The following is a 27,718-nucleotide window of genomic DNA, read 5'->3' as shown; positions in this document are numbered from 1 at the left end:
GGGGCGTGAAATAGTTTAATTTTTGCAAAGGGGGCCCTGACATCCAGAAGTTTGGGAAGCACTGGTCTAAAAGACAGCGAAGATGCCGTTAGTGCCCTAAGCCTTGGCCACAATTTTGCCGTCGTACCTAAAGAAGTTCCGATATTAGATATTATGTACATCATCACCAGAGCTGATAAGGATAATGCCATGGTCATTCTTAACGACTCAGAATATAATCGAAAAATGGATATTATTGTATTCTCCGGGATCGCTCTGCCTACATACCAATTGAACATGATCGCACAAAAACTCAAGTTAAAAAATTAAAAAAACCTGCTTAAAAAAGTGTCCTCTTGACATTACAAAAAAAACTCAAACCTTTCGGTTCTCATCCCCCCCCCCCACGGTTTACCTAAAATCCACAAACCTAATTCTCCCCTAAGATCTATAGCAGATGCCACTAATGCTCTTTGCTACAAATTGTCAAAGCAGCTAGCTAACTCTCTGACCCCCCCCACTGGTCTTACCACATCTTATGTAAAACACTCTACCCATTTTAAAAACTTAACTGAAAATCTTACTTTAAATAATACAGACATATTGGTCAGCTTTGACATCATCTCATTGTTTACCAATATTCCCCTAATTGACACCTTAACACTCTTAAAAAACGTTTTTCCTTCTGATATCTTAGAGCTCTTTTCCTTTGACATCGATTCTGGTTATTTTTCTTGGAAGAACAAAATCTACAAACAGATAGAGGGAACTGCCATGGATCCCCCCCCCCCTCACTTTTTACATGGAAAATTTTGAAAAATGAGCCATAGACTCTTCCCCTCTAAAACCTTTTATCTGGCTAAAATATGTAGATGATGTGTTCTCTATTTGGCCTCATGGCCTAGACACATTAGACTCCTTCCTCAGTCACCTCAACAGCCTACATCCAAGAATCCAGTTTACGATATAAAAGGAAAATAACAATAATTTACCCTTCCTAGACACCTTAATAACATGCTTTCCTAATGGTAACCTTTCTTTCTCTGTATATAGAAAACCTACTCATCCAGGCAGATACATTCACAAACTCTCCCACCACCACCCCTCTCAGCAATATGGCATTATTAAAACTCTAACCAATAGAGTCCACAATCTTTGTTCCAGTGAAACTGCCCTTTCAACCGAACTCAAACATACCCACAACACCTTCTTTTCCAATGGCTACAATGATTACAGAATTAAAAAAATAATCACGTCCTTCCCCATTCCCCGACCATCTCTTCAGAAGGACTTCAGAAATGCCATCACCATACCTTACATCTGTGGCACATCAGAAAAAAATAGCCAGATCGTTAAAAAAGTACAACCTCCACAGAGTGTTTAAGCTCCACGTAAACTTGCTACCCTTATCCGTTCCACCAAAGATCAGCTCCCTCCTCTCTCAGTGTGCCTGAAGTATATAGAGTACCTTGTTCCTGTAAACTGGCTTACTTCAGACAGGCAGGCAGATTAGCAACCATCCGATTAGAAGAAAACAAGTCATACATCTGCAATCACGATTATGGTCAATCTGGCCTTGCAGACCATGTTTTGGATACAACCCACAGGATCTCCTGGGGGAAAAAACACCATTCCACCATAGTAAATTCAAAAAACAAAGACTATTCTTTGAATCTGCATCTGCATGCAGGAATCAACCTAATGTAAACAAATACGGTTTGCATAAAACTTCCCAAAATTTGGGAAACATTAATTATCAGAGATCCCTCTTTACATCCTAGGCCACCTGCAAACACCACAGAAGGTGCACCACCTAGATAGGACTTTAGTTTCACTCACTGTTGTATTGTATTTATGTGTGTTGTTACAAAACATTTGTGTAATCCCTGAAGATGTCTCTGTGACTGAGACGAAATATTGGAAGCATTAAAATTAGTTTTAATCCTTTCTCAGGGTTGGTACACTGCTGCAGTAAGTCATTTAGAAGGAATATGGTGGGTGAGAGAAAAGAGCATTGTGGGACCCCTGCATTGGCTATATACTTAGAAGATAAGGAACTATACACAATCACCTGAAGTGAGTGTCCAGTCAGAAATCTGGTAGTCCAACTACAGAAGTCGAGGGGGTGGGGGGAAATGATGGGTGTTTGCTTAACCCTGCAGAGGCTGCAGTCTAAAAAATTGCGGCTAGGTCACGTGTATCTGAGAGATACAGTCATTACTAGTATGTGCTAAAACTTTAAAAAAAAAAACACTGCAAATATAATACAATCTAGAAATTATTGAACAAAGAAACAGAAAAAACAACCGTTAAGCCAATACTATACTGACATTGGAGTTTGCAGTATCTCTCAGATACAACTGACCATCAAATATCACTTTCACATTAGACTCTATCATTCTAATCATCGGACTCGAGCAACAAAATCGCTGAATCTCTTCAACATCTGATGGATTATCCGATCTATATATTTTTCCAACCATTTTCAACGGTAAATAACAAAAAAAAAAAAAAAAAAACTAAACCAATACTATACTGACATCAGAGGTCGCAGTATCTTTCAGATACAATTTACTATGAAATATCACACACCTTTACATAACACGTGCTAAACCAAAACTAATTGCATAAACAGTGTGGAATATCACTCGTAACCTCCAAGCTATACACTGGATATGTGTAAGAATATTTATATTAAACAATTTGTTTGTAGCTATCAGATCAGCCATGACCTCTGCAGGGTTAACAGGCCTTTGTGCCAAATCTGGTCAAAAGCCCTGGTGCTATCAAGGGAATCCACTTGGGACTCGCCAAACTTTTCCACAGTATATGTCCAGATATTGGTGACATAAGTGAGTAAATCACATGTTGATTGACAGCGATGGAAAGAATACTGGCAGTCATGTATTAGCTGAGAGTCTTCCAGATAGCTCAGCAGTTAAGCGTTGATAGTTCTGTTACTTTGGAAAGAAGTGGAGTAAGAGAAACTGGACAGTAGTTTGAGATATAGATTTGTCGCCCTTTTTAAGGATAATATGAATATGGGCTAATTTACAGATTGCAGAGTAGATACCAGTGGAATAAGAGAGTGTAAAAAAGACAGATGATACAGAATGGGAGTCAACTGTACAGCACAGACTTTTAGGACAATCGGAAGAACACCGATAGAGCCAGGAGATGTTTTGGTATCCAACTTAGGAAAATTTTTCCTGATCTCTTTTCAGTTAAATTTAGTTTTAGTTAAATCTCCTTTTAGTGTGTGTGGGATGACTGGGAGACATTTACCAAAATCAGCAGCACAAAAATAAGGAATGGGGTGGATGTATATAGGATCTACTAATAGTAGTGATAATCGGCATTTCCTCCTACTACAAATATTATGCTTATACCAGCAATACTGAATCACGACAGTCCTTTTGTGACAAGAGGTCATACTGCTAGGTGGGACTGGCTGAGAGAGAGGGGGGAGGGGAGGTCAGACCATCTTTTGCACGTCATTAATCCTCAGTAATTATATATTGCAAAATGCATTGCATTTGATTCTTCATTGACTTTTTTTTACTGGCAATCTCAGCTACAATAGGGTATTTAAATCTATAGTACACTAGTAACCATGGATGAGCAGGAGGTGAAGAGAAAGACATCTATCAACAATGAAGACCTTCAGATTATACTCAAGGAAGTATAGATGAAAGAAAAGCTGTTTCAAAGGATAGGAGAAAAGGGAATAAACAAAGAAGAAAAATTTGTTCCATGCGTTTGTAGTGGTGAAGTGGAATGAAGAGAGTTGATATGGCCTGCATATGTTTTCAAACATTCAGAAGAGAGTAAGGGAATTATTGATTCCATTTCTAATAAACATAAACTTGGAACTACAAAAAGTACAAATGACCATCTGAGTGAAAGAGAGCGTCATGAACTGGTGAGAAACCAATCATAAAAATTCTGAATATCTGTAGCAAAAGCAAAAGTAGCAACTACTGAATATCTACATGGATGAGAGTGTGAATGAAATGGTGACAGATAGGTCATTAAAACCTAATTGCTCACTTTCTGTGCAGGTCAATTGTTATGGCACTCTTAGGAATCCTACCCAAATGATAGAATGGCATTTCATAGATAGAGTTCAACTATGAAATGCTGTCAGCCAGAGAGGCATGTGGTGAGGTTGTCTGCAAGGATAGAAAAATCAGAACTCCATGGTGGACACAGGAAGTTAAAGAGGCACTGAAGGAAAAGAAGAAAGCATATCAAAAGTTTCTGGCAAATAAGTCAGCTTATTTTCTTAGAGAATACAGAGACAAATGTAAGAAAGCTAAACACTTTATAAAACTAGCTAAACAGAAGTCATGGGAGGACTTTGGTAAGAACATAGAAAATAAATATCAAGAAGGTGGCAAGATATTCTGAGACTGTTAAAAAAAACTCAGAAATGTGGAAAAGAATGCTGTAAAAGGAATTAGAAATGATAAAGTTGACATGAAAACTGTAGATGATAAAAATGGAGAAAAAGATATCCTTGAAGTATGGAGTAATTACTGTACTTCAAAAAATTGCTAAATGAAACAAGCAGTGATGACAGCACAGTGGTAAAAACACTGACCAGACATGCAATCAGGAATACATATCCATACTTGAAGTAGAAAAAGATATCAAAAGTCTGAAATGTGGAAATGCAGCAGGGGTAGATGATATTCAACCAGAAATGCTCAAGTATGGAGGTTTATCTGTAAGTTACTAAGGAAATGAATTCCAGAAGACTACAAAGCTTTCAGGATACAAAAACTAAGAGAAGTAGTGCAGGCAAAAACCAGCCTGAAAAAAATAGAGAAAGTAAATTTTAAACAGTCAATTCCATCTGCTTTACAGGATCAAAACGGAGAAAAACATACTAATAGAAAAAGGATAGAAGAAATTGTTCAGAATTTTTATAATGATCTTTATGCAACTAAATGCCAAGTCTCAAAACCTATCATTCCAAAACCAAGCAATATACCAGATGTACTTCCAGAAGAAATAGAACATGCCCTTAAGAAAATGAGTAAAGGTAAAGCCTCAGGACTTGATCATGTTAAGGCTGAAGAAATCCAACAAGGTGGACCAACTATATTCAAAGCCTTGGCTGCCAGATTCACATGGTACTTCAAAGAAAGAAAGATTCCAGAGGAATGGAAGACCTCAAAAACCATACTTCTAATCAAAAAAGAGAACAAGGAAGACATAAAAAACTATTGTCCAATCTGTCTACTCTCTCACCTAAATAAAATCGTGAACAGAGTAATGTTGGATCCTACTTGTTCTTAATCTATACTTTGGATCCGACATGATTACAATTACGATGTTCTTAACTAATTGATAAGTTGTGAGTTGATTTCTAATTCAAATATAGAGAAAATTTATATTTAAAGACTGCGCCACTCTATATCTGAATTAGTTCAAGAATTGAAGATAAACCAACTCACAACTACCTCTCCTTTTAGGTGTTAATATTATATATACTGGCCGAGTATATTTAACTTACTTATTTTACCCGCTTTGGTTCGAATATTTTATGAATGGTGCAGTAAAAGAAATTCAGGCAAAATACAACTTTAGATAAACAAAAACAAACATTTAATTTTAAAATCACAAATTTTACACTTAGGATCAAATCACCAATTAAGCTATTATAAACATTTCAGCCTTTCTGATAATACTGTCATACAAACTCAGACAATGGTAATTCTGTTATCTGTAACACAGTCTTCTCACAGTTCCTTTTAGCTATTCAATAAAGTTCCTTAATACAATAAAATTTGCAGTAACACCTCTTCACAAACAAACACTTTTAATTTGATACTTCGGCTAATTCTCCGCAATAGTTAGTGGTGTTAGTATTAGGGAATTCTAAGATGAAACTCACACACTTCTCTGTACAATAATATTAAGGTTGGAATAATCTTACCATTAATCTTTTCTTCTTCATCTACTTATACTTAAACACTTTTTATAACTGTAAACACTTAAATAGTATACGGCACTCATTAAAATAATTCCTCTAAGCAATAACTGAATTAATCATCGGTCACAATACACATAAACAATCGTTGCATGAAGCACTACTGATCACTCATGAAATAAGGCAACACACAATAATTCCTTAACTTGGGGTTTTATATGCACAGTTGTTCACCCTTCTGGCATTCAATTAATTCTTAGACACTACAATTCTAAACACAGCTGTCAGTATACTTCAACTTTACAGCTCTACTATTCTTTAGTAACTTCGTGCTTTGCTTCAAAGTTCTGTGTTTCCTTGAAAGGTTGGCCCTGAAATTAAATCTCAATTCAAGTATTGCTAGTCCATTTAGTAGTCACTCAGCTGTCTTCCGTAGCTATAATTGTTATTCTGCAACTTATTAGCTAACCGCCTCTCGACTAGTAGACTTTATTAGCTGCTTGAGTGACTTGCCGACTCGCTATTATTGCACTGTGATTCTCGAATGCCCCGATTCCAACCTAATGCTAATCCTCTCTCTCTCTGTTTCCTTATTAATCTTATTTTCCGCATTCTTCCCTTTTTATATCCATCCTTCCCGCCTAAATTGTTCTCGTGATCTAAAACTCTTTTCAATAAACATTCTCCTCACGTAGTGTTCCAAAACGTGCAAGCTATCTAACATACGTTTCCATGACAACAAAACAAAACATAATAAAATTGAGCTATTACATAACATTAAATTTCTACAAATAGGAATGAATAAATAGAGAATATTTACATTTCAAATAATGCACAGTTAAATTATCAAATACAAGTTCTTATAATATTAATATAGTAATGAATAAAATAGCTTAATAATATTTAATACAGTATTTTCATTATTAATACATATATCTTTGATTAATTAATTAAATATTAGACAAAATTAAAGTAGTTATATGAATATTAAATTGTAAAATAAGTTGTTTACATTAAATAATATTTACAAGTCTAGCCTTTGTGATGGAAGATCATGTTGGATTCTGAAGCAAATAATAATTACTTAAATCTCTACATAATCAGAATCCAACAGTAATACTGAACAGAATTCAACACTCTCGAAGACAACTCCAGCAGAGAGCAGGCAGGATTCAGAAGAGGCTTCTCCACAATAGATCATATCCAGGTCATTTCACAACTAATAGAAAAATGCAGAGAATACCAAATCCCTCAATGTTTCCTCTTTATTGATTTTAAAAAAGCATTTGATACCATAGAACACAATTCAGTCATCAGTGCCTTAATGCAAATAAATGTGGACCCTACCTACATCCACATGATAAAAGAAATTAACAAAAATCAGACCACACAAATAACCCTATTTGATCAACCTATGTAGATTAAAGATAAGTGTCAGACAAGGCGATGTGATCTGCCCAAATCTGTTTACCAGAACTTTAGAATACCTTCTGAAAAAAATAGACCTAAACGGAGGATTAAGCATAGATGGCGAAAAACTACAATCCTTATGTTTGCCGATGATCTAGTACTGATATCCCACAACTCAAAAGACCTAGAAGAAATGGGAGAAAAAATATACACAAATAGCAGTAAGATAGGCTTAGAAATGGATCCAGAAAAAACAAAATGGATTAAAAACCTCTACACAAGTGAGAGTCACCTATGTATTAATAACACCCCTATAGAACAAGTCGACTCCTATAGTTACTTAAGACAAACAATAAAAATGAATAACGATTTATCTGAAGAACTAGCAAAAAGAAAGAAAGCTGAATGGCTATCATTCAACAAACTAAAAGAAACACTTACTGATCCAAATCTTGACATCTCTGCGAAGGCAAAACTATTTAATAGTGACATTCTTCCATCATCGCATATCGATCAGAAACATAGAACATGACAAGAAAAGAAGAAGAGACTCTCAGAATAACTCAGCTTGCAATGGAACATAGAATTTGTAACATCAGCAAAATGGAACGTGTTAGAAACACGGAACTAAAAACGAAATCAGGCATAAAAGATGTACTGCAGTATATGAAAGCAAGATGAGATGGATAAGTCACATAGCTAGACTCAGGGATAACAGATGGACATATAGAATACTCAATTGGCAACCAAAAATAAACAGAAAACCAGGAAGACTACCTACAAGATGGAAAGATCCATTAGTGAAATATATGGGTATAACATGGAAGAGAGGCTCAAGATTGCGATCACTGGAGGAATCTTTGTGACCTGCACTCATGGAGAAATCCTGAGTGAAACACAGGTCCTTCAAGGTAATCAAGACCTGCAAAAGGCACATGACAAGATGCCAAGAGAAAAACTATTCAAAACACTACAGTTATATGGTGTAAACAGGACATTATATTAAGCAATACTTAATCTTTATTTGAGTTGTAAGTCAGCAGTTAGAAATGCAGGAAGTACAGGAAGATGGTTTGATATTAAATCTGGTGTCAGACAAGGATGTACATTATCCCCTCTGATATTTATTATCTATATGGATCAAATTATGAAGGAATGTGGTATTAAACCTGATATCAAAATTGGAGATGTTAATCTCAGCTCTTCACTTTATGCAGACGACGTTATACTTTTAAATAAATCCAGTACAGGTCTGCAAGATTCCCTGACTAAATTGAATAACTGTAATAAATTTGGTATGAAGGTCAGCAATAAAAAGACAAAGACAATGAAAATAGGCAGAATCATTGAAAATGTCAACTGTGTTGTGAATGGAGAACCTGTGGAACAAGTAAAACATTTCAGCTACTTAGGCACGATTTTTAGTGAAGATGATAAATTAAATATGGAAATAGGCAACAGAATCAACAAAGCTGGTATGGTAGGAAGTCAATTGAATAAATTCATATGGAATAAGAAAAAAATTAGTCGGAACACTAAATTAGCTGCATACAAGACAGTGTTCAAACCAGTTTTGACTTAACCAAAGACTAGAGATCACAGATATGAGAGTCCTGAGAAAGATTAGAGGCATGAACAGATGGCATCAAAGGCAATATCATATTAAAAATAAGCATATATGGAAAAAACTTGACATTGTTAGCATTCAGTAATGTGTTAGCAGAGCTCATCTCAGGTGGTATGGTCACTTAAACAGAATGGGAGAGGAAAGATTAGCAAAACAATTGTTCTTTGCCAGGTTGGCAGGAAAAAGACCCAGAGGAAGACCAAGATATAGGTGGATTGATACAATAAAAAGTGTCTTAGAAGACAGAAATATAAGATCTGATAATGTTGGAATCTTAACAGATAACAGATTGATTTGGAGGAAAACTGTTGATAGGAAGTTATTAATGATGTAAGTTCTTCGTGTAGTACTATCATAATATCCTGTACACCCCTCCCCCTTGAGGGTACAAGTCAGGAATTTGTTGTTGATGATGATGATGATTAGGGATACTGACACATATGTATATGTTTAGTTTTTTTAAATAAAAACATGGTTAACAACGGCATACTAAAAGTTTGTCTATTTTTAAACATTTTTAACTTTTTGTGATATTTTAACTTTTTCCATAAAATTTTGCATAATTGGGGCAGCCACTTAATTGGGAAAAAGTGTTCTGGTTCCGATGACTCTGTAAAATCTCTCATGATATGTGACTTCATAACTTATCATGTTCAATTTTATATGTTTTTTAGCTTAGGAGAATGTATTCGGAATTAATCTTTTCTGTAATATTATTGTATTAAGCCTTTGTTAAAATAATGTAGTGCATGATGTCATCATGTAAGGATATTAAGTAAAGTTAAATCAATAAGTCTAATGCTACAATTAGTGAAGATTTCTGAGAATTGCCATAAATGGAAAATTCCAAAGACCCACGAAGAATGATGTCATCATATCCAAAGGTCAATATGTGACCAGAGTTGCCATGGATAAAGAGTTTCAAGAACGTGAGAAGAATGGCGTCAGCATGTCCGAAGGTAAATATGTAACCATTTTCGAGAGACGAGCGCATACACAAATGGCTGTCTGGGCCTATATAAAGCAACTCACCGATAAGAAATTTTGTCTTAGGATTTGTTTTAAGGCCTTCTCTTATCTGAGTCCCCATCACACCAAGTTCGCTGTCAGAAGTTGAAAAAGAAACGTCGTAAGTTCTGAAGTCTTTTACCTGGATTCGCCGCCACGTGAGAATTATTGTGTCGATTGTCTCAAAAGGAAGGAGCTATACATTGCCACCATGTTAAGAGACCTGTAGGGCAAGGCATAATCGACAACTTGGATAAGGAAGAAATTTAGCAGGAAAACAGGACCAAGTCAGCAAAGAAAGAAAGAAAGAGAAGAAGACATATGTATGAACAAAAGGTCAATGTGAAAGACTGTGTGCTGAACAAGAATTGTAAGTAGTTGTAATACTAAACAGGAATTGTAAGTAGCTGTAATACTGAACAAGAATGTATGTCAAGTGTATTTTTATGAGATATTGTATAACATTGAATTAGGCTTAACCAAGTTACGTCATATATTCAAGTAATGTTATGCTAAATTGTGAATTAGCTTAGAACTAAGGTTAGATTAGAAGGAAATGAGACTAGCAAGAAAACTGTAATGACTTTGTGTACATACTGTAAATATTCCTTTAGACTTAATGATTTATAAACAACATTGGACTGAATGTGTCAATGCGCTATCCTAAAAAATTCAAACCTGCATAAGATAGAAGTTCATATGATTATTTAAGCCACTACTATTTATAATAAGAATAATATATGGGGGAACATAAACGATATCTGCTTTGTCTTTGATTTAAGATCTTATAATCTCACACTCAATATATAGTGCAACTGGAGCAGTTGTTAAATAAATAAATTTTTTAGACTATAGAGCATGAGAAATAAGATATAGTAAAAATAGATAAATGGTAGCAGTCAACCATTCCTGAATATTACGTAAAGAGAAAATAAAGACAAAGCAGGGTAGTGGAAGTACATAAAATATAATATAGAATGTAGTATAACAAAATGGCATAGTCTAAATTATTACAAATGGTGCAGATGAGACTGAACATATATTAACACCCCAATTAACCAGAATTCACTGTATTTTATTTAGTAATTTCTCCAGTGTCTCCATTCCAAAATTACTCTAGCCCATTCTAACTTAACATATTCTAATTGATTACTTTTAGCCTGTGACATGTAAGCAAGCTAAGGTTCACTTCAGTCAGTTGCAGTGGCATATTTGTTTAAGGTCTACTGTCCAGACAGTATAATCACTTGAACTCATGTAAACAGTGATGGATTTTTGTAGCTACATGAAGTTAAGTGAATTAATTTAGTGCTTGCAATAATACAGGTTATAGCTAGATGAAAAAAGGCAACATTAATATCAGAAATATAACTGGTTTTAGTGTGTTAAACCCTCAAAAGGTTCATGTCAAAATTAAAGCAGAAACTGCAAATTTGTTTAAATTAGAGTAGCTGGGAAAATGTGACAATTTCTTATTAAAATGCAGGTATATGCAGTATTTAAGTAGCTGAAGGAGTAAGCATTCACGATGTTGTTATAGAAATATTTAGCAAGTAATATACAAGATCGTTTAACAAAGAAGCTGTCACCAATTTTAGGCATATCACATTAAGTCTGTAGCTTGTAACTATAGCTCCTGTGAACACAGGATATGGATCAGACTAAATCTCAGAACGGAAAAAATTGTGCTCAAGTTTTCATGAATACATGGGCCAGCAAAATGCCACTGCATACTACTATGCTCCACTCCCTTCAAATATGATTTGGCAGAGCAAGCAGCAGAGTCATTCTCTAGCTGATTAGGAAGTTTCCTTTGGATGTGTTACTAGCATCATCAGTACCTAGTCTCCTATCTACATCCAGCATTGACAACCCCCCCCACACACACCCTACAGCTACTCAGGTAGTATAATAGTATATAATGTACAATCTGGCAATTTATTGGAGAGATACCATCCTCCTGAATACCCTTGGAGGGTAATGGATGGCGATGCTGTAGCCAATGAAGTTCTAACTGAGGCTGGGCTATTGCTGTTACCCTCCTGCCATGATTAGAGCTTTAATAGCTCAATAACCTTATCCCTACACTGTCCTCTACAGATAACGGGGAAGATAAAAAGTATTCTTGCTTCGCCTCTTTAAGCCAGTCCTTATAAGTACAATTTGGCAGAGTAATATGTAGCCATCTGATCGTGACCAGCAGTTCTGTCTCAGTATACTGTATCAAGTAGTGTGCAATGGTGTTTTTATCAGACAATAAAAGTCACTTAACACCTATGATCTACCTTGAATTTCTAATGATTTCCCCTCACCCTCACTTTTTTTTTTTGTTTGTTTATTTTTTCAGATTATCTTGGCATTTTTTTTTAAAATCCTCACATTTTCTGTTACATGTAAAGTAAATTTTTCTTTCTCATAGTATACTTCCTAGCTAAAGGGGATAAAATGGCATTTAATATTATCAGTACATACACCTTAAAACACTTAATCTTGTGATCTTTTCTAATAAGAATCCCATAAGTATTTCTAAAATTATTTAGCTAGTTCTAAGAGAAAAAAATAAAATAAAATACTACCTTTGGTTTTTGTCAACAATTCATTTGCATGTTCTAATTCTTTATGTAACTGAATTATTTCCTTATCCTTGTTTTTAATCTGCAACTCCCACCGTTCCTGAGATTCATTTAGTGTGTGCTCTAATTTACTATGTGACTCTGTTGTTTCTTTGAGTAATTTTTGCATCTCTTCTAATGCTCTTAACATTTGTTGTGCTTTTTCTTGTGCTTCTTCACTTGATTGCTATTAAGAAAAGGAAATATATTGTACATATGTGTCTAAGTAACAGTAAGACAATTTTGATTTTTAAATAATATTATACATAACATGATTACAAAAAGGGCAACATTTTTCAAATCAGCGAACAAATAATGTTGCATAAATTGCATTCTGTAAGGATCATTGCACTCAAATCATGATATTAGTTCAGAAGAGAAGATGAAAAAAGTAGCTGTATCCTCAAGGGGTATGAATGTTATGAAAATCCAAAATCCCAGATATGAAAATTCAGCATCTTTTTATGCTCAATTTTCATAACATTCTGGAAATTTTTTGACTCGGGAAATTGCAAATTTCCTGAGTCAAAATATGAGAAATGTAACAGAGAAACAGAAAAGAAAAGAAAACAGATAGTAATGCTTGCTGAAACTAATAATTTAAGTTAAAAAAACGTTTAATTTTCTTGACCAAAAAGCTCTGGAAATACTTTTATTGGGATTATATTGATCAAGTGCATATAACAACAACTAAGTTATACCAACTAGTTTCACCAACTAAGTCTGTTGGCATCTTCAGGGTACATAACTGATGTATGGCACTAAAAAGTAAAAAACTGTTACAAACACTCTACACTACACAATCAAATTCACTCTAGAACATGAAGAAGATAACCAATTATCATTTCTGGACACTTTAATTAAGAAGCTTCCGAATGGTGGTATCAACCTCTCAGTTTACCGCAAACCTACCAATACAGGACATTATTTACATTTCACTTCCTCGCACCACATTTCTCAGAAACTTAGTATTGTACATATGTTGAAGAATCGTGCCTCTCTCCTTACAACAGATCAACAAGACCTCCAGGAAGAACTATCCCTGATATCTACCAACCTTACCATGAATGGATTTCCTCGAACACTCGTCCACAAGATACTTTTCTCTGAACCCCGACAAAGACAACAAGATGATGTACGTTATATTTCTACCATCGTCATTCCATACTTGGGGACAGTTTCCAATAAGATTGCTAGACTCCTTAGACCACATAAAATAAGAGTGGCCTTTAAACCCACAGAAACGATTAGACAATTCTTAAGATCTCCAAAAGATAGCCATCCTTTCTCCAAATATGCTGGAGTTTATAACATACCATGCTCGTGCGGCTTGAATTACATTGGCCAAACTTCAAGGAGCCTTGAAATTAGGCAAAAAGAACACATAGGTGACGTCAATAATAACAGAGAAGAAAAATCGGGATTAGCTTTTCATTTCTCAAGAACGAACCATACCATAGAGTGGGATAGAAGCACAATTCCTTACATGGAGGAGGACTTCCGCTCCTGAATTTTTAAGGAGGCCACAACAGTTGCCCGCTGTATACAAAACCTTAACAGGAACCAAGGACTAATCTTGCCCGTGATCTGGAAGACCCTTATCAGGTCCTTCAACTCGCCAGAACTGAATTACAGTGCCAACTATAGAACGTTCCTAAATAACAACAAGTGATATCATCCACGCTCTATGAATGTATTGTACGCGCTCTGTTCTTTGTTTAATATAATTGGAATCGGTTGATTATAGTTTGTAACAGTTTTTTACTTTTTAGTGCCGTACATCAGTTATGTACCCTGAAGATGCCAACAGACTTAGTTGGTGAAACTAGTTGGTATAACTTAGTTGCTGTTATATGCACTTGATCAATATAATCCCAATAAAAGTAATAATTTAAGCACTGACAAATATAGCATGAGAGAAGATATGAAGGGGCTGATAGAAGAAGCAAGAAAGAAAAGTAAAAGGGTGAAAATTACTGGTTTATTACCACAACAGTAACTTGGTTAAGAAACAGTCTGATAGCAAATGAACCAACATGCAGGCTGCATAAAAGAAATGGGTGTGAATTTTTGGATGTGTGGAGTAAGTCGGATGGTAGAAAAAACTTGCTTAAGAGAGAGGGTCAGCAATTAAATGGACTTCAGATCATGAGCCTGAAGAAATTACTTATTAGAGTGAGATCTAATGAAGGTCAGGAAAACCATCCAAGGAATGAGAATGTATCTGTAAGTACAACTATGGTATGTAAATATAATGATATGAATGTCACTGAGCATGGTTGCATATCTGATGAAGGGATGCAAATATACATTTTGGGTTTGGCTAGACTTTTGTGTATATGGAGTATATATTTGAGTATATTTGACTATACACAAATGCAAGAAGCACCAGTAACAAAAGAGTTGGGTTTGTTGCTTCGGTGAATACATTATGGCCTAAAATTGTTGCCATAAATGATATCTGGCAAACAGTCAGATGTTGTAACTGGGAATGAGTATTTTTAGGAAGACAGAACTGAGAAAAGCAGAGACTACTAATGATACCTAATGATTTGAGTACAATTAGAGTAGAAATGCACAGAGAAATGTAATAACGTCTTAGGAAGCAGGGAGTTTTTGAGGCTATCTGGTGTGAGGTGGAAGCCAACAGGACAAAATATATAAAGAAAAGAATTTGACTTAGAAACACATCTGACATTCAGAGATTATAAAAAAGCTTTGGCAAGATAGAGATATAAAGTCCTTAATCCATTAGAACAGCATTTCTCAACCTTTCTAAGCCCAAGGACCAGTAAAATGCCTAAAACAATTTTACGGACCACTAAGTTATGTAATTTTTTTAAAAACCTATGTGGGGATTACCAACATTTGGGAAAAACTATGCCATTTATAATTTAATAAATCTAAAAGCATGTTTTGAATACATATGGAAACATAATTAAATTGGAAGTAAATGATTAAAAGTGTATCATCAAAGTTTTAATTTTTATTAAAGAAATAAATAATATGATATAATTATGTTGCTACTTACTTTTAATGAGATGATTCAGCTTCTCAGCCCTTGCAGAGTTGCTGGATATCTGGCTCGATATTGGTCAACTTCAGTCGAAGATCGGCGCACGCGCGCGCACACGCACACACACACACGCACACGCACACACACACTAAGACGATTCTGTATTTTGTCTTTATTTGAAGGAGCGATGAAAATCCTTTATTACAAAGACAGGTTAGAAAACTGCATGACAATTTTCAATGCTTCTTCAGATAATTCGAGAAATTCACTTCTCACTGAAGGCGAGATCCAGAATCAAGCCAAACCAAGATCACAGAATTGCATTTTAAGCCTACTGTCACTTGAAAGCTCAATTAACTGTTCTTTTTTCTATAACGAAAGATCATTCTCGTGACTGTAAGCCTGAAATGGATTGCAAACCCACAGAAATTTCTTATAAAAGTTATTCGGAAAATATGTTTCCAAATTCTGTTTCAGAGTTTTGAGGTAGTCACACAAACTCTTTCCAGAAACTCAGAATCAACAAAAATATCATTATCCACTAAAAAGGATTCCAATGTTGGAAAAGGTGCAAATTGTCTATTTTACATAACTAATCCATAACACCAGCTTTTTCTCGAATGCATTTATTTTGTAGAAGGCATCAAGAACAGTTAAAGGATTTCCCTGAAGGGAGAGATTTAGTTCATTTAATTTCGAAAAAATGTCTGAAAGATAGGATAGTATTGATAACCATGCTTCGTCAACAAGGAGTGATGCAAAATCAGAATTATGTTCATTTACAAACAATAAAACTTCGTGACTTAATTGAAATAACCTTGTTAGTATTTTGTCCCTGGAAAACCAGCAAATTTCAGAATAAAGCAAAAGTTGCTTATCACTGCCCATTTCATCGCAGAGTACTGAAAATAACCTGTTATTTAATGGTCGAGCCTTAATAAAATGAACTAGCTTTACAGCATTGTATAGCACAGTTTTAAATTCTGGTGGCATTCCTTTGGAGGCTAACGCTTCCCTATGTATGAAACGATGTACCCAATTCATATCCAGAGCTACTTCGTTGACCTTAGAAAGTATCCCACTATGTCTGCCTGTAAGGACGCGAGCTCCATCCGAAGAGAAGCCCATAAATTTTTCCCATTAGATCCTTTTATGTATTATGTAATTATTGAGAGTGTGAAATATTTCTTTTTCGGTTGTTCGGAATGATAAAGTTCTACAAAACAGAATATCATCACGAATGTTGTTATCATGCGCATATCTTACATAGCATATTAACTGTGCATCATTTGTAACATAAGTAGTCTCATCTACTTGTAATGCATAATAAGGGATCGGTCTTAACTCTTTCGATTAACTGAGATTCTACGTCACCTATCATTAATTCTGCGACCAACAGTGTCATTTGAAAGAGGAATCAAATCAACATCTTTTAATAACTTGTTGCCAAACATAGTTTTACCAGCTCTTTGATAGCTAGAAGAAGTAAATTTTCCCCGATTGAATGAGATTTCCCTGATTTCGCTATGTGCAAACTTAAGAGACAGGATGCTTCCAGGGCCTTGCTATTAATCAAACACATGGCCGAAACTTTATCTTTCCCACGATTTAATGTCCCTAAGCATTGCTGAAAAAATTCAATTGACTTATTTTTCACATCACAATGTTTAGTTTTCTAAATGTCAGAGTTTCGCAGGTTTCATGCACTTGTTCGACAACAATTAATAACACAAAACACATTAAGGTTTTTGTTCACTTTCATCTCCACACCAAGTAAACCCAAATTCCAAATATGAATTGTTATATTTCCTACTGTATTTTTTCTTTGAACTGCTTGTTTCTTCTACTTTAATAGTATCAGATTTACTCATCATTATAACACGTGTATCACAATTAGGCTTGGCATCACTTGTCTCATTTGCTTTGCTTTTCAAAGTCCTAGTTCTAAGCCACTTTTCCATTATTAAAAAACATATAAATACTGGGGTTAGCTCACAACATGGTACTTCTGAAGATATCCTGAGTCTTGGTTGAAGGAGGAAAACTTTCAATAATAAAAATCAATAAACAACAAGCAATTGGTTGAAATGTGGTTAACACGTTTACTTCAAATCTGACAAAACAGCAAGGGAAGGCGGAAGCAATAAAACCATATTGTTGTTCACTTTACCCCTCTTTTATTACTCGTCATTCTGCAACTATAATAATTTGTAGAGGCAGAATGTTCATGGAATGAAAATTCTGCTGCTATTTGTTGGTTTTTTTTAAGTATCCATTTTATTTCAATAATTTTTACTTACTTATTCAATTTTAATTTGTTTTGTTTGGATAATTAAAAAAAAATTATTTATTTAATTTAAGTCTGTCTGCAGACCACCTGTCCCATCGTCGCGGACCACAGGTTGAAAAAAAACACTGAACTAGAAAATCACTTACATAGAAATTTATTCAAACTACTTATAGCCTATTTAAGAAAACAGTAATGAGCATAAAAAGAGGTGAGAACAGAACTAAAACATTTGAAGTAACAAGAAGACTCAGACAAGGATGTTCCCTATCTCCAGTATTATTTGAAATATATACAAATGAAGTAATCAAAGAGTGGCAGTTAAACAACAAAGAAAAAAATCCAAATTGAAAATAATTTTATCTTAGAAACTATAGTTTGCAGATGACCAAGTGATATTTGATACAACAGAGGATAATCTCCAAAAATCTATATAAACTGAATTTAATAATAAAACAATATCTCAATCTCTCAAGAAAAAACTGAAATTATGGTATTCATAGGAAAAATGTCCATCAAAAATAAAATAGTAGTAGACAAATTAACTGAACATGTCAATCAGTTTGATTATCTGGGCTATTGAAGATTAAGGTATTTCTAACAAAATTAACAAATTCTCCATAGAAAATGGAATAATGAATGAAACATTAAGGCCAGCAACAGCCAAAGAAAGCAGACTAAGAATACATATTTTACCAAAAACAGCATTATTATAGAGTAATGAAGCATGGACAATAAGAAAAGAATCACTGCAGCAGAAATATGAGAACAACTGATTATATTGTGAAAGAATTAAATCAAACACCAATAATAAAAATAATGGAAACAATAGAAAAATACAAAACCAAATAGAAAGAGCATCTAGAATGAATAACCTATGATTGAATATCTAGAAAGGTGATGAACTACAAGCCAATGGGTTGGAGAAAGAGGCAGAAGAATGAAAAATTGATCTAAGATTGAAAGAGGCAGTCTGGCCTAGATTTGCGAAAGGAGGAAGAAGAAGAGGATAATTGTGATGCAGAAAAGAACACTGTCTTGTATGGATAAGGAAGTTATTTTGTCTCTTTACAAGTCCTTGATATGACCATACCTGGACACTGTGTGCAGTTAGGTCTGGATTCATGGTAGATAAAGAAACTTTGGAAAGGGTATGGTGCAAAGAAGAATTACAAAGATTATATCAGGATTATGCAATGCTGATTATAAGGGGAGAATGAGAGTATATTGATTGCTGACATTGGTAAACAGGAGAAAGAAGGGTAATATGATAGAGATGAGCCTCCATAGCTCAAGTCGATATAAATGAAGCCCTTTGATCAGAAAGACCTGGATTCGATTCTGTCCATGACATAAGGAACCTTTATCTGATCTCTTTTGACTAAAGGTGAGTTAGTCGGTCTCATATGGAGGTAGAAGGTTTTTTTCCACCCAGAAACCTCGGGTTTTTTGTCCCTCAGAACAGGCAATCAGCCCAATGAACATACACAGATATAGCCATGAATACTTACAACAATGTAAAAGAGATAGAGTCCTCATCACGTTCTCTTTTCACTCATAGTCAACCATGAGTCACATCACAGTAGTCAACCTGGGCAGAGATGGCATATGATGATGACTGAGGTTTATCAACTTCTATATGCATGTTATAGGATGCGATCTGATGAAATCTTTCATTATATCAATGGTGGAGAGAGAACATGGGAAGAGAGCACCCCTGGAAGTTAAGTTTGGGCACAGATAAGAAAGGGTTAAGAGCTAGATTTTTATCTTGAAGAACAGGGGCTGAGTGGAAAGTTTTCCTGTTCCATTCACCATATGTATCTTGTGTGAACAAGTTTAAGAGATGGTATGACAGCTTATATGGATGATGCATGGCTTCCCTCAATGAGTTCTTGACTTCCTGAAGGGCTCACATCATAATAATAATAATATGAAACTATTAAGAATGAACTTTTCATTGTTAGCATTCAAGAATGTGTTCAGGGCTAATCTAATGTGATAGTCACTTAAACAGAATGGGAGAGGAAGGATTAGTAAAACAGGATTTGATGATGCCAGGATAGGAAAAAGAATAACATAACAGAGATCTAGGAAAAGTGTTGGCTGTGAGCAGTGTCTAACAGGACCAATATGCAAGATCTGACAATACTGGAGACCTAACAGACAAAAAATTTGGAAGAAAACTGTCAAGGAAAGGTAGCATTAATGCAAACTAAATCATCATGTACTATCATACATGATGGTTTATCCTGTATGCCTTTGATAGTACATACCAGTAAATGAATGACAAAGGACAACAATGATACTGAAGTTCATCTACACTGCAGAAAATTTAACTTGGAGAATAAAAAAATCAAAGAGGTAAAGGTGATTATTAGAATTTGTAAGGCAACATAGATAAATGAAAACAACAAAATGGAGAAAATCAATATAGTAACCCACAATGAGTTGTCTGACTCCATGGAGACACCTGTGTCATAACCCGAAAGTAATAAAACCTGTACATAATAAATTTATTATTTACCTAGCCTATAACAGTCATTCCAATTCTTTCTTAAAAATATAAAATTTTCTTCTGTAACCAGTTGCTGAAAACCATTTCACATATTTTCAATCCTAATAGTAAAAAATGAACTTTCTATATTTTTGATAACTCTCTTCTGCATATCTTTTTAGCCAAGTGCAACAAATCTCTACAGTGTCTTAAATATAAAATGAATTAGCACACATAGCTATTAATATTAATCTATTTCCCCTCACATTCTCTTCATAAAAAGCAATCAGTGTGTAATTATCAATCTCCATTTTAAAGAAATTTTTTTAATTTCTTTTTAATTAAGTTAATTTTTCAATTACCTTAATTAACGCTATCAAGTAACACTATCAAGTTAAGGTTTCTGTAGCTTGATATATCCCTGTTTTTGTGTCTAACAAGTACCACTTGCAAGAAATTACTTTATTTAATAACTAGTTTTGTACATTTTCTGATAATGATTCAGATTAAAAACCAAATATAGTATAAGGGTGGAAAAAAAGGTATTCACAGATTTTTGAATTAACAACTGTCATTATTCAAATTAAATTTAAACAAGATGCTGAATATTGAAGCAAGATGTCAGATGATTGGCTGCTTGTTGCAATGTACTGAATAACTAATCTTATAGCCTAATTCATTAATATGCAGATCTTTTATATATTATTATTATTATCTGGGACCTCCAAGGAGTCAAGCACTCATTGAGAGGGGCTATAAATCACCCTAACCAGCTGTCATACCTTCCCTTCAATTCATTCACACTTGATGCACTCACCATCCCCTAAAGGCAAACTATTCTGCTCACTCACTACTCTGTGAGAGAAAAACATTGCGCTTTACCCCTTTCTTGACAGCAAAGAAACTTAACTTTCATGGATAACCCCATGTTCTCTCCACATCTTCCATATAACGAAAAATTGCATCAGATGATATCCTGTAACACCCATTCAAAAGTTTATAGACCTCTATCATATCACCCCTCTTTCTCCTGTTAACCAGAGTCTGCAATCCACATACTTGCAATCTGTCCTCATAAACTAAATCCCATAATTCCAGATATAATCTTTGCAACTCTTCTTTGCACCCTTTCCACAGCTTCTTTATCCCCTTGGAGCTTGAGAGACCAAATACACAATAATCTAGGTATGGTTTTATCAAAGCCTCATCAAGAGGCAAAATGACTTCCTTATCCTTACATGTCAAGGTTCGCTTCAATATCGCAATTATCCTCTGAGTTGTATTTGCAACTTTTGCAATGTGCCCTTTGAACTTCAAATTCCTATCCACCATTACACCAAGATCACTAGTCTCATCAGTTTCTTGTAGCATAACCCAGCTAATATAACATGCCGCTGGAAATCTCATCATGCCAAAGTGCAAAACTTCACACTTACTAACATTAAGCTGACAGCGATTTTCATTTACCGAAACTTCCAGCCTATTCAGATCATTTTGTGAGTGCTACACATTGGAAGCATTGTCCTGATTAACTTTGTATTATCAGCAAAAAAAACTGCACATCTCCAGTTAGACCTTTCCTAATATCATGCCGCTGGAAATCTCATCATGCCAAAGTGCATAACTTCACAATTTTAAGCTGACAGCGATTTTCATTTGCCCAAATTTCCAGCCTATTCAGATCATTTTGTGAGTGCTATACATTGGAAGCATCCTCATTGCTATGTTTAACTTTGTATTATCGGCAAAAAACTGCACATCTCCAGTTAGACATTTCCTAATATCATTAATGTATAGATTGAACAATACCCAAGGACTGAATCCTGAGGTACACCACTGGCCACCATAAATCTGGTAGATTCGCAACCCTTGTATACCACGACTTGATAACTGTTGGTCAACCATCCACTGACCCAAGTCAAAAGTTTATATTCCAATCCCATATTCTCCAGTTTATGCACTAGTCTTTCGTGTGCTATCCTATCAAATGCCTTAGCAAAATCAAATATTATCATAGTGTATCCATTCCCTTTATCCAACACAGCCAAAACATATAAAATATGAGAAACTGCCAAACCATGGCTTTACTTTAGTAAACCCAGGCCACTCCTTGCAGGGTATAGCTTGTTTCTCTACCCATTTCTGTATGCAAGTTCATACCAACTTCTCTAAAATCTTCAGTAGCACACCAGAGATACTGATAGGACAGTATTGTTGAAAGTTTTTCCACTTGGTTATACTGTATTAATTAAAGATGCTGAGAAGTCATATTCTTCATTTAATCCTTTATCCGAGTGTAAGCAAACAAAGGTTTGTACATACAGTTACTTCATGACTGGGCTACTTGATATAGAGGCTAATGACTTCACATCAATTGCCTTAGTATCACATAATGCAATGCACATATCCTTCCTAACATGCATAATGCTATGCATTATGTGAAGGGCCACTACCAAGATCAGTGTTGACCTTTATTGAAGTCTCATCAGTGGGAGCCAGACCCAGAAGTGATACCAAGGTTGAAGTAATGCGGAAGCCTCTATATACAAGTAGCCCAGTTGTGACTTCACACGCAAAACTGTGTTTGCTTACACTTGGATAAAGAATGAAACCAAGAATATAACTTCTTGGCATCTTTCATTTATAGTATAACACCAAGTGGAAAAACTTTTAACATCTATTTCTAATCCAGAGTATTTTATTAATAAGGTGCAAAATCTTTTGACTACTTGTATATGGAAATATGCCTTTGCATTACAGCTAATTCTCTTTTTACATAGCTTTTTTTCACCTGATTTCAAAATAACACAGTTTAGAAAACAAAAGCAATTCTATTTTTACACTGCATATTTGATTTAACACGATTCAAATGGGGATTGTTTTTAAAATTTCTGTTTGAATTCAGTTCTGCTAAAAAGGATATATCCATTATAATTATCATTTCCTGGAACAGTACTTAAATTTTAAATATCAGTAATCCCTGAATTTTTAGACAAATGCCAAGTAGAACTTATATACTGAAGTCACAAAAAACTGCACATCTCCAGTTAGACCTTTCCTAATATCATTAATGTTGGCAGTGGCTTTAAAACAGCTAAGGATCATGTGACTCTATTATCTTGCAGCAATGCTTCAGGAGATCATATATTAAAACCATTACTGTTGTGGATTTTAATGTGTACCAGTGCACTGGAAGGCAAATAAAAAAAGGTTGGGTTACAAGAGAAATTTTTAATGAATGCTTCCATCAATGTTTTTTCCAGAAGTTAAACACTATTTGATGGGAAAAAGTCTGGACTTTTTCCCATCAAACACATTGTCTATAATAAAGTTTTATTGATTATAGACAATGTGCCTGTCCATCCTGTTTTAGAACACCCAAATGTGGAATTTTGTTTTCTGCCAACTAATACAACATCCTTAATACAACCACTAGACTAGGGTGTGATCGCTACCTTCAAAACTTACCACATAAGAAGAACAGTCCAATACATTTTGGATAAACTAGATAAGGATAATTTACTGACAGTTATTGATGTGAGGAAGAAATTTTCTATTTTGGATTGCATCAAGCTTGCTAAGTTAGTGTTATCCGAATTGAGACAATCAACTTTAAATGCATGCTGAAAAGCTACTTGGCCAAAATGTGTGAAAAAGAAAAACCCTGAACCTTTGCATACAACTGAACCATATCCCAATGTCATCAGATAAGCACATGCAGTTGGAGGAGAAGAATTTGATGATTTTTTGTCTTCAGATATTGAAGAATTGATGGTTGACAAGGCTGTTAGTGATGACAAAATAATAGAAGCTGTGCTTGAGAATCTCGATAAAAAGAAAACAAGTGATGATGAAGAGATTCCACTCACTACAGGATTAATTAAAGAAGGGCTTCAAATGGCTAATAAAATTGCGAAGTCTTTTTCTTACACATGATCCAAATACTGAATGAACTGAACAAAGTTCACTTCATTCGTGAACTTAAAACGTGTCTATAATCAATAAAACTTTAAAGTCCAGACTTTTCCCCATCAAATAGTTCACGTTCAGTTTAAACATGAACTGAAGTCATGTATGGTGCAATATGAAGAATTATACAAAGATCTAATCAAAACGGGATTTCAATGATTAATTACAGAGTTTGTGATTAAAAAAAAATCAACCTTCAGAAATATTGGAAATTAGTGCTAATTTAGTTCCTTTTACTGAAGAAAACGTTTTGCCATTGCAGTATGAACAGGATGACCGAAGTGTTTTAAATGATGGAAGTGATTTAAACCACAGGAATGGAATATTCCTTCCATTCCTGTGGTATCATTCCTGAGCTGAGACTAAAGTTATACAAACATCTGAAAGGCCTAGCCAATTCACTTGAACATTTCTTTAGCAAATGTACTGATATTTTATCTGTCCCTATTCACAAATTCTTATCCAGGTTATGTATGTTACAGCTCTTCAACCTCATTTTTGTGCACCTCTAACTCTTCATCCGATGTAGCAGAAGCAGTGTGCACCATGTTATATAAACCTGGTTGATATAGTAAAGTGAGCACTCATTAACTGAACTATGTCATTAGCTTCCAACACTACAGTACCATCTGCATTCAGTAAAGTTATTGTTATTCTTCCACATTCATTCTTTCTTTTAACTGAGGCATAAAGATAAAAAAATTTTCGTTTACATTTAGCCTGCATTACCAATTTCTTTTCATACTCCAATTTAGCTTTCCATATAATACTCATTTCTTTTCTTGGCATGCACTTTATATATTTCATAACTCCTCTCACTCTTATTCTCACAATATTCTTTCCACATCATCTTCTTCTTGTGGATCTCCTGCATAATAAGGTTGCACATCCATTTCACTTCCAATGTATTTATTCTTTGAACACTAGGGATATATTCAGATACCACCTCATTTAAGCATGTTTTCAAAGATTCACATGCATTGTTGACATTTTTCCCATTCAGTAACTGATACCATGGAACCAAAGATAGTATTCTCCAAGTTTATCATAATTTTCAGCTTTGTAATTCATCATGTAACCTGTTCTAATGGAAACATTAATATAATTAGATACTTCCCAAGAAAGCACAGAATGATCAGTCACCAACTAGTGCTAAAATAGTCATATTCTTAACAGAGAATCCCTTCGGATGCTATGAACGAATCAAACACTCTTTGACTTTGATTTCCTTCTTTGACATGCTGCTTGAGAAAGTTGTCTCACAACAATTCAAAAAATACCGTTTCATTCTTATCATGAGATTTCTCTTCTACTCAATCGATGTTTAAATGATTAAATTCACCCATAATGATCACTGATTTAATACCCATAAGGCTAAATTGTCGAAGCAGTTCTTCGTCCCCTGCAACTGAGCCTCCAGATGTGTAGCAACATCCCCACCATATATTTCATTCTGTTGGCCTCAACTTCAACACCAAAGCCTCGAATTCACCAGTATATTGTTCTTTTAGTGAAACCTAAGTGCCACAGATATATTACTTACTTACACGAAAACACAAGGCATAGATAATACTATTTATTTAATTAGAAGGCCAGATATTTTGGTCTGAAAATTACAAGCCATCTTGTGGCAAATGACTTCGTAATCAACTGCCACTAAAGATGGTCTGTAATTTTCAGCACCATTCTTAAGAGTAGTAAAAACTAATAATATTTCTATAATTATGTAATTAAATGCTGAGAAATAAAAAAATGAAATAAAATGAAAAATTCCATAAACTGCAATCCTTTATGACCCTTTCAGAAGGTTGTAAGTCTCAATCACATCACCCCCTCATTCTCCTGTTTGCTAGTGTCTGCAGTCTACAAATTCTCAAGCTGTCTTCATAATCAGCATTCTACAATCCTGATATCATTTTTAACACTCTCCTTTGCACTCTCTCCACTGTATCACAGCAAAAAGCAGGAGACCAGACCTGTGCACAATAGCCCAAGTGAGAGGGTCTTATCAAGACTTATAAAGAGACAAAATGACATCCTTATCATTACATGTCAAAGTATGTTTCAGCATTGCAATCTTTGCTACATGGCCCTTGAACTTCATCTTGCTATCTTATGTAGAAAATCTTTTGTGTGCAGCATTTGTCATGTTCAACAGACAATATGGAGAAATCTGTCAAAAAGACAACATTCAGGATGTGGAGAAAAAATGGGGATATAAAAAACACCACCAAACCAATTAAATTGGAAAACTGCAAAACTGCCAAATACAGAATTTAACAGTTGTGTACATCGATTTAAAGAAGTGAGCGAACTGATATGATGTCCTGCTCAATATAATAAAAACCAAGGTCTCATCTTAATTCAACTATGACCTACATATTAATGAATTAAGATATCAGAGCAGTTATAAAGCATACTGAAACAATGAGCAGTGCATCTGACATTCTGCTACAATTCAACATGCTGTTCAAGTTTAATTTGAATAATGACAGTTTTTAATGAAGAAATCTCTCTCTGTGCATACATTTTTTCTTTTTTAAAGTAATTTATACTTTAAAAAGTTGCATAATCTGCCAGACACAAAAACACTAATTAGAATATCTATTCTCCACTTTAATGAAAACATACTAAGTCATTTGCATATTGTTACTTTTCACTGCCTTGACTGCCGTGATTAAAATCAAATATGAAATATTATCGTAGAATGCGAGACTGCCATTTATTGAAAAAACAACTGAAAGCCATTAATTTTTCTCTCCCCTCCTATGAGTCATTAAAACTAAAACATATCACTTACTTTACTAATATACAAGTTCTAAGTCACTCCTATTTTTACAAATAGTTGTTTTCAGGAAGAAATAATAAAAAAAATAAGAAAAAGGAAATAATAAAATCTCTAAAGTTTTATAATCTAAAACTTTTTACTAGAAATACAATTTCTCAATATACACAATATGACCTGTGTAAATTTGTAAACAGACTAACCTCAACTCAATAATTCAACAAACATGATTAAAAGAGCATTAATTAACTATCACACATTTCTGCTTCCAACAAAGGAAGAACTATCTTTAACCTTCAGCCATATTTATTAATTTCAGTGGTTGAAGGCCTAAATTTATTTCTGAGAGACTTACATTGGAACCTAGTCCTCGTTACGGGAGTTTTATGATTACAGTTTACTGATTAAGCTGGTCATCCAATTTACACAATGAAATAAAAATAATTTAACACAACTGTACTGTTTATAGATAGTAAACATTATTTTGAGTTCTGAACAGAGTCAAGGTCAAGAGCCCAGGTGCCTTATGTGGGGTGGGGGAAAATAAAAGAAATTACCAGAAACAAAACAAGAGAGATCACAGGAAACAG

The 27,718-nt window shown here is 34.5% G+C and overlaps 1 protein-coding gene across 3 annotated transcripts in view; it reads right to left on the bottom strand.

Moving 5' to 3' along the window:
• LOC150106811 (nucleoprotein TPR-like) overlaps positions 1-27,718 on the bottom strand; it is an 826,699-nt gene that overhangs the window by 643,313 nt on the left and 155,668 nt on the right. For all 3 annotated transcript variants that reach the window (XM_090393327.1, XM_090393328.1, XM_090393329.1), the window contains exon 8: positions 12,539-12,761. In XM_090393327.1, the coding sequence (XP_090249453.1) occupies positions 12,539-12,761 (223 nt within the window). The remainder of the gene's footprint in view (positions 1-12,538; positions 12,762-27,718) is intronic.

This window comes from Typopeltis vanoorti, chromosome 5, assembly GCF_054136105.1.
Source record: "Typopeltis vanoorti isolate ZY-2024b chromosome 5, IOZ_Tvanoo_1.0, whole genome shotgun sequence".
NCBI lineage: Eukaryota > Metazoa > Arthropoda > Arachnida > Uropygi > Thelyphonidae > Typopeltis > Typopeltis vanoorti.
The sequence above is the reverse complement of the archived record's forward strand: the minus strand, read 5'-3'. Positions and strand labels throughout refer to the sequence as shown.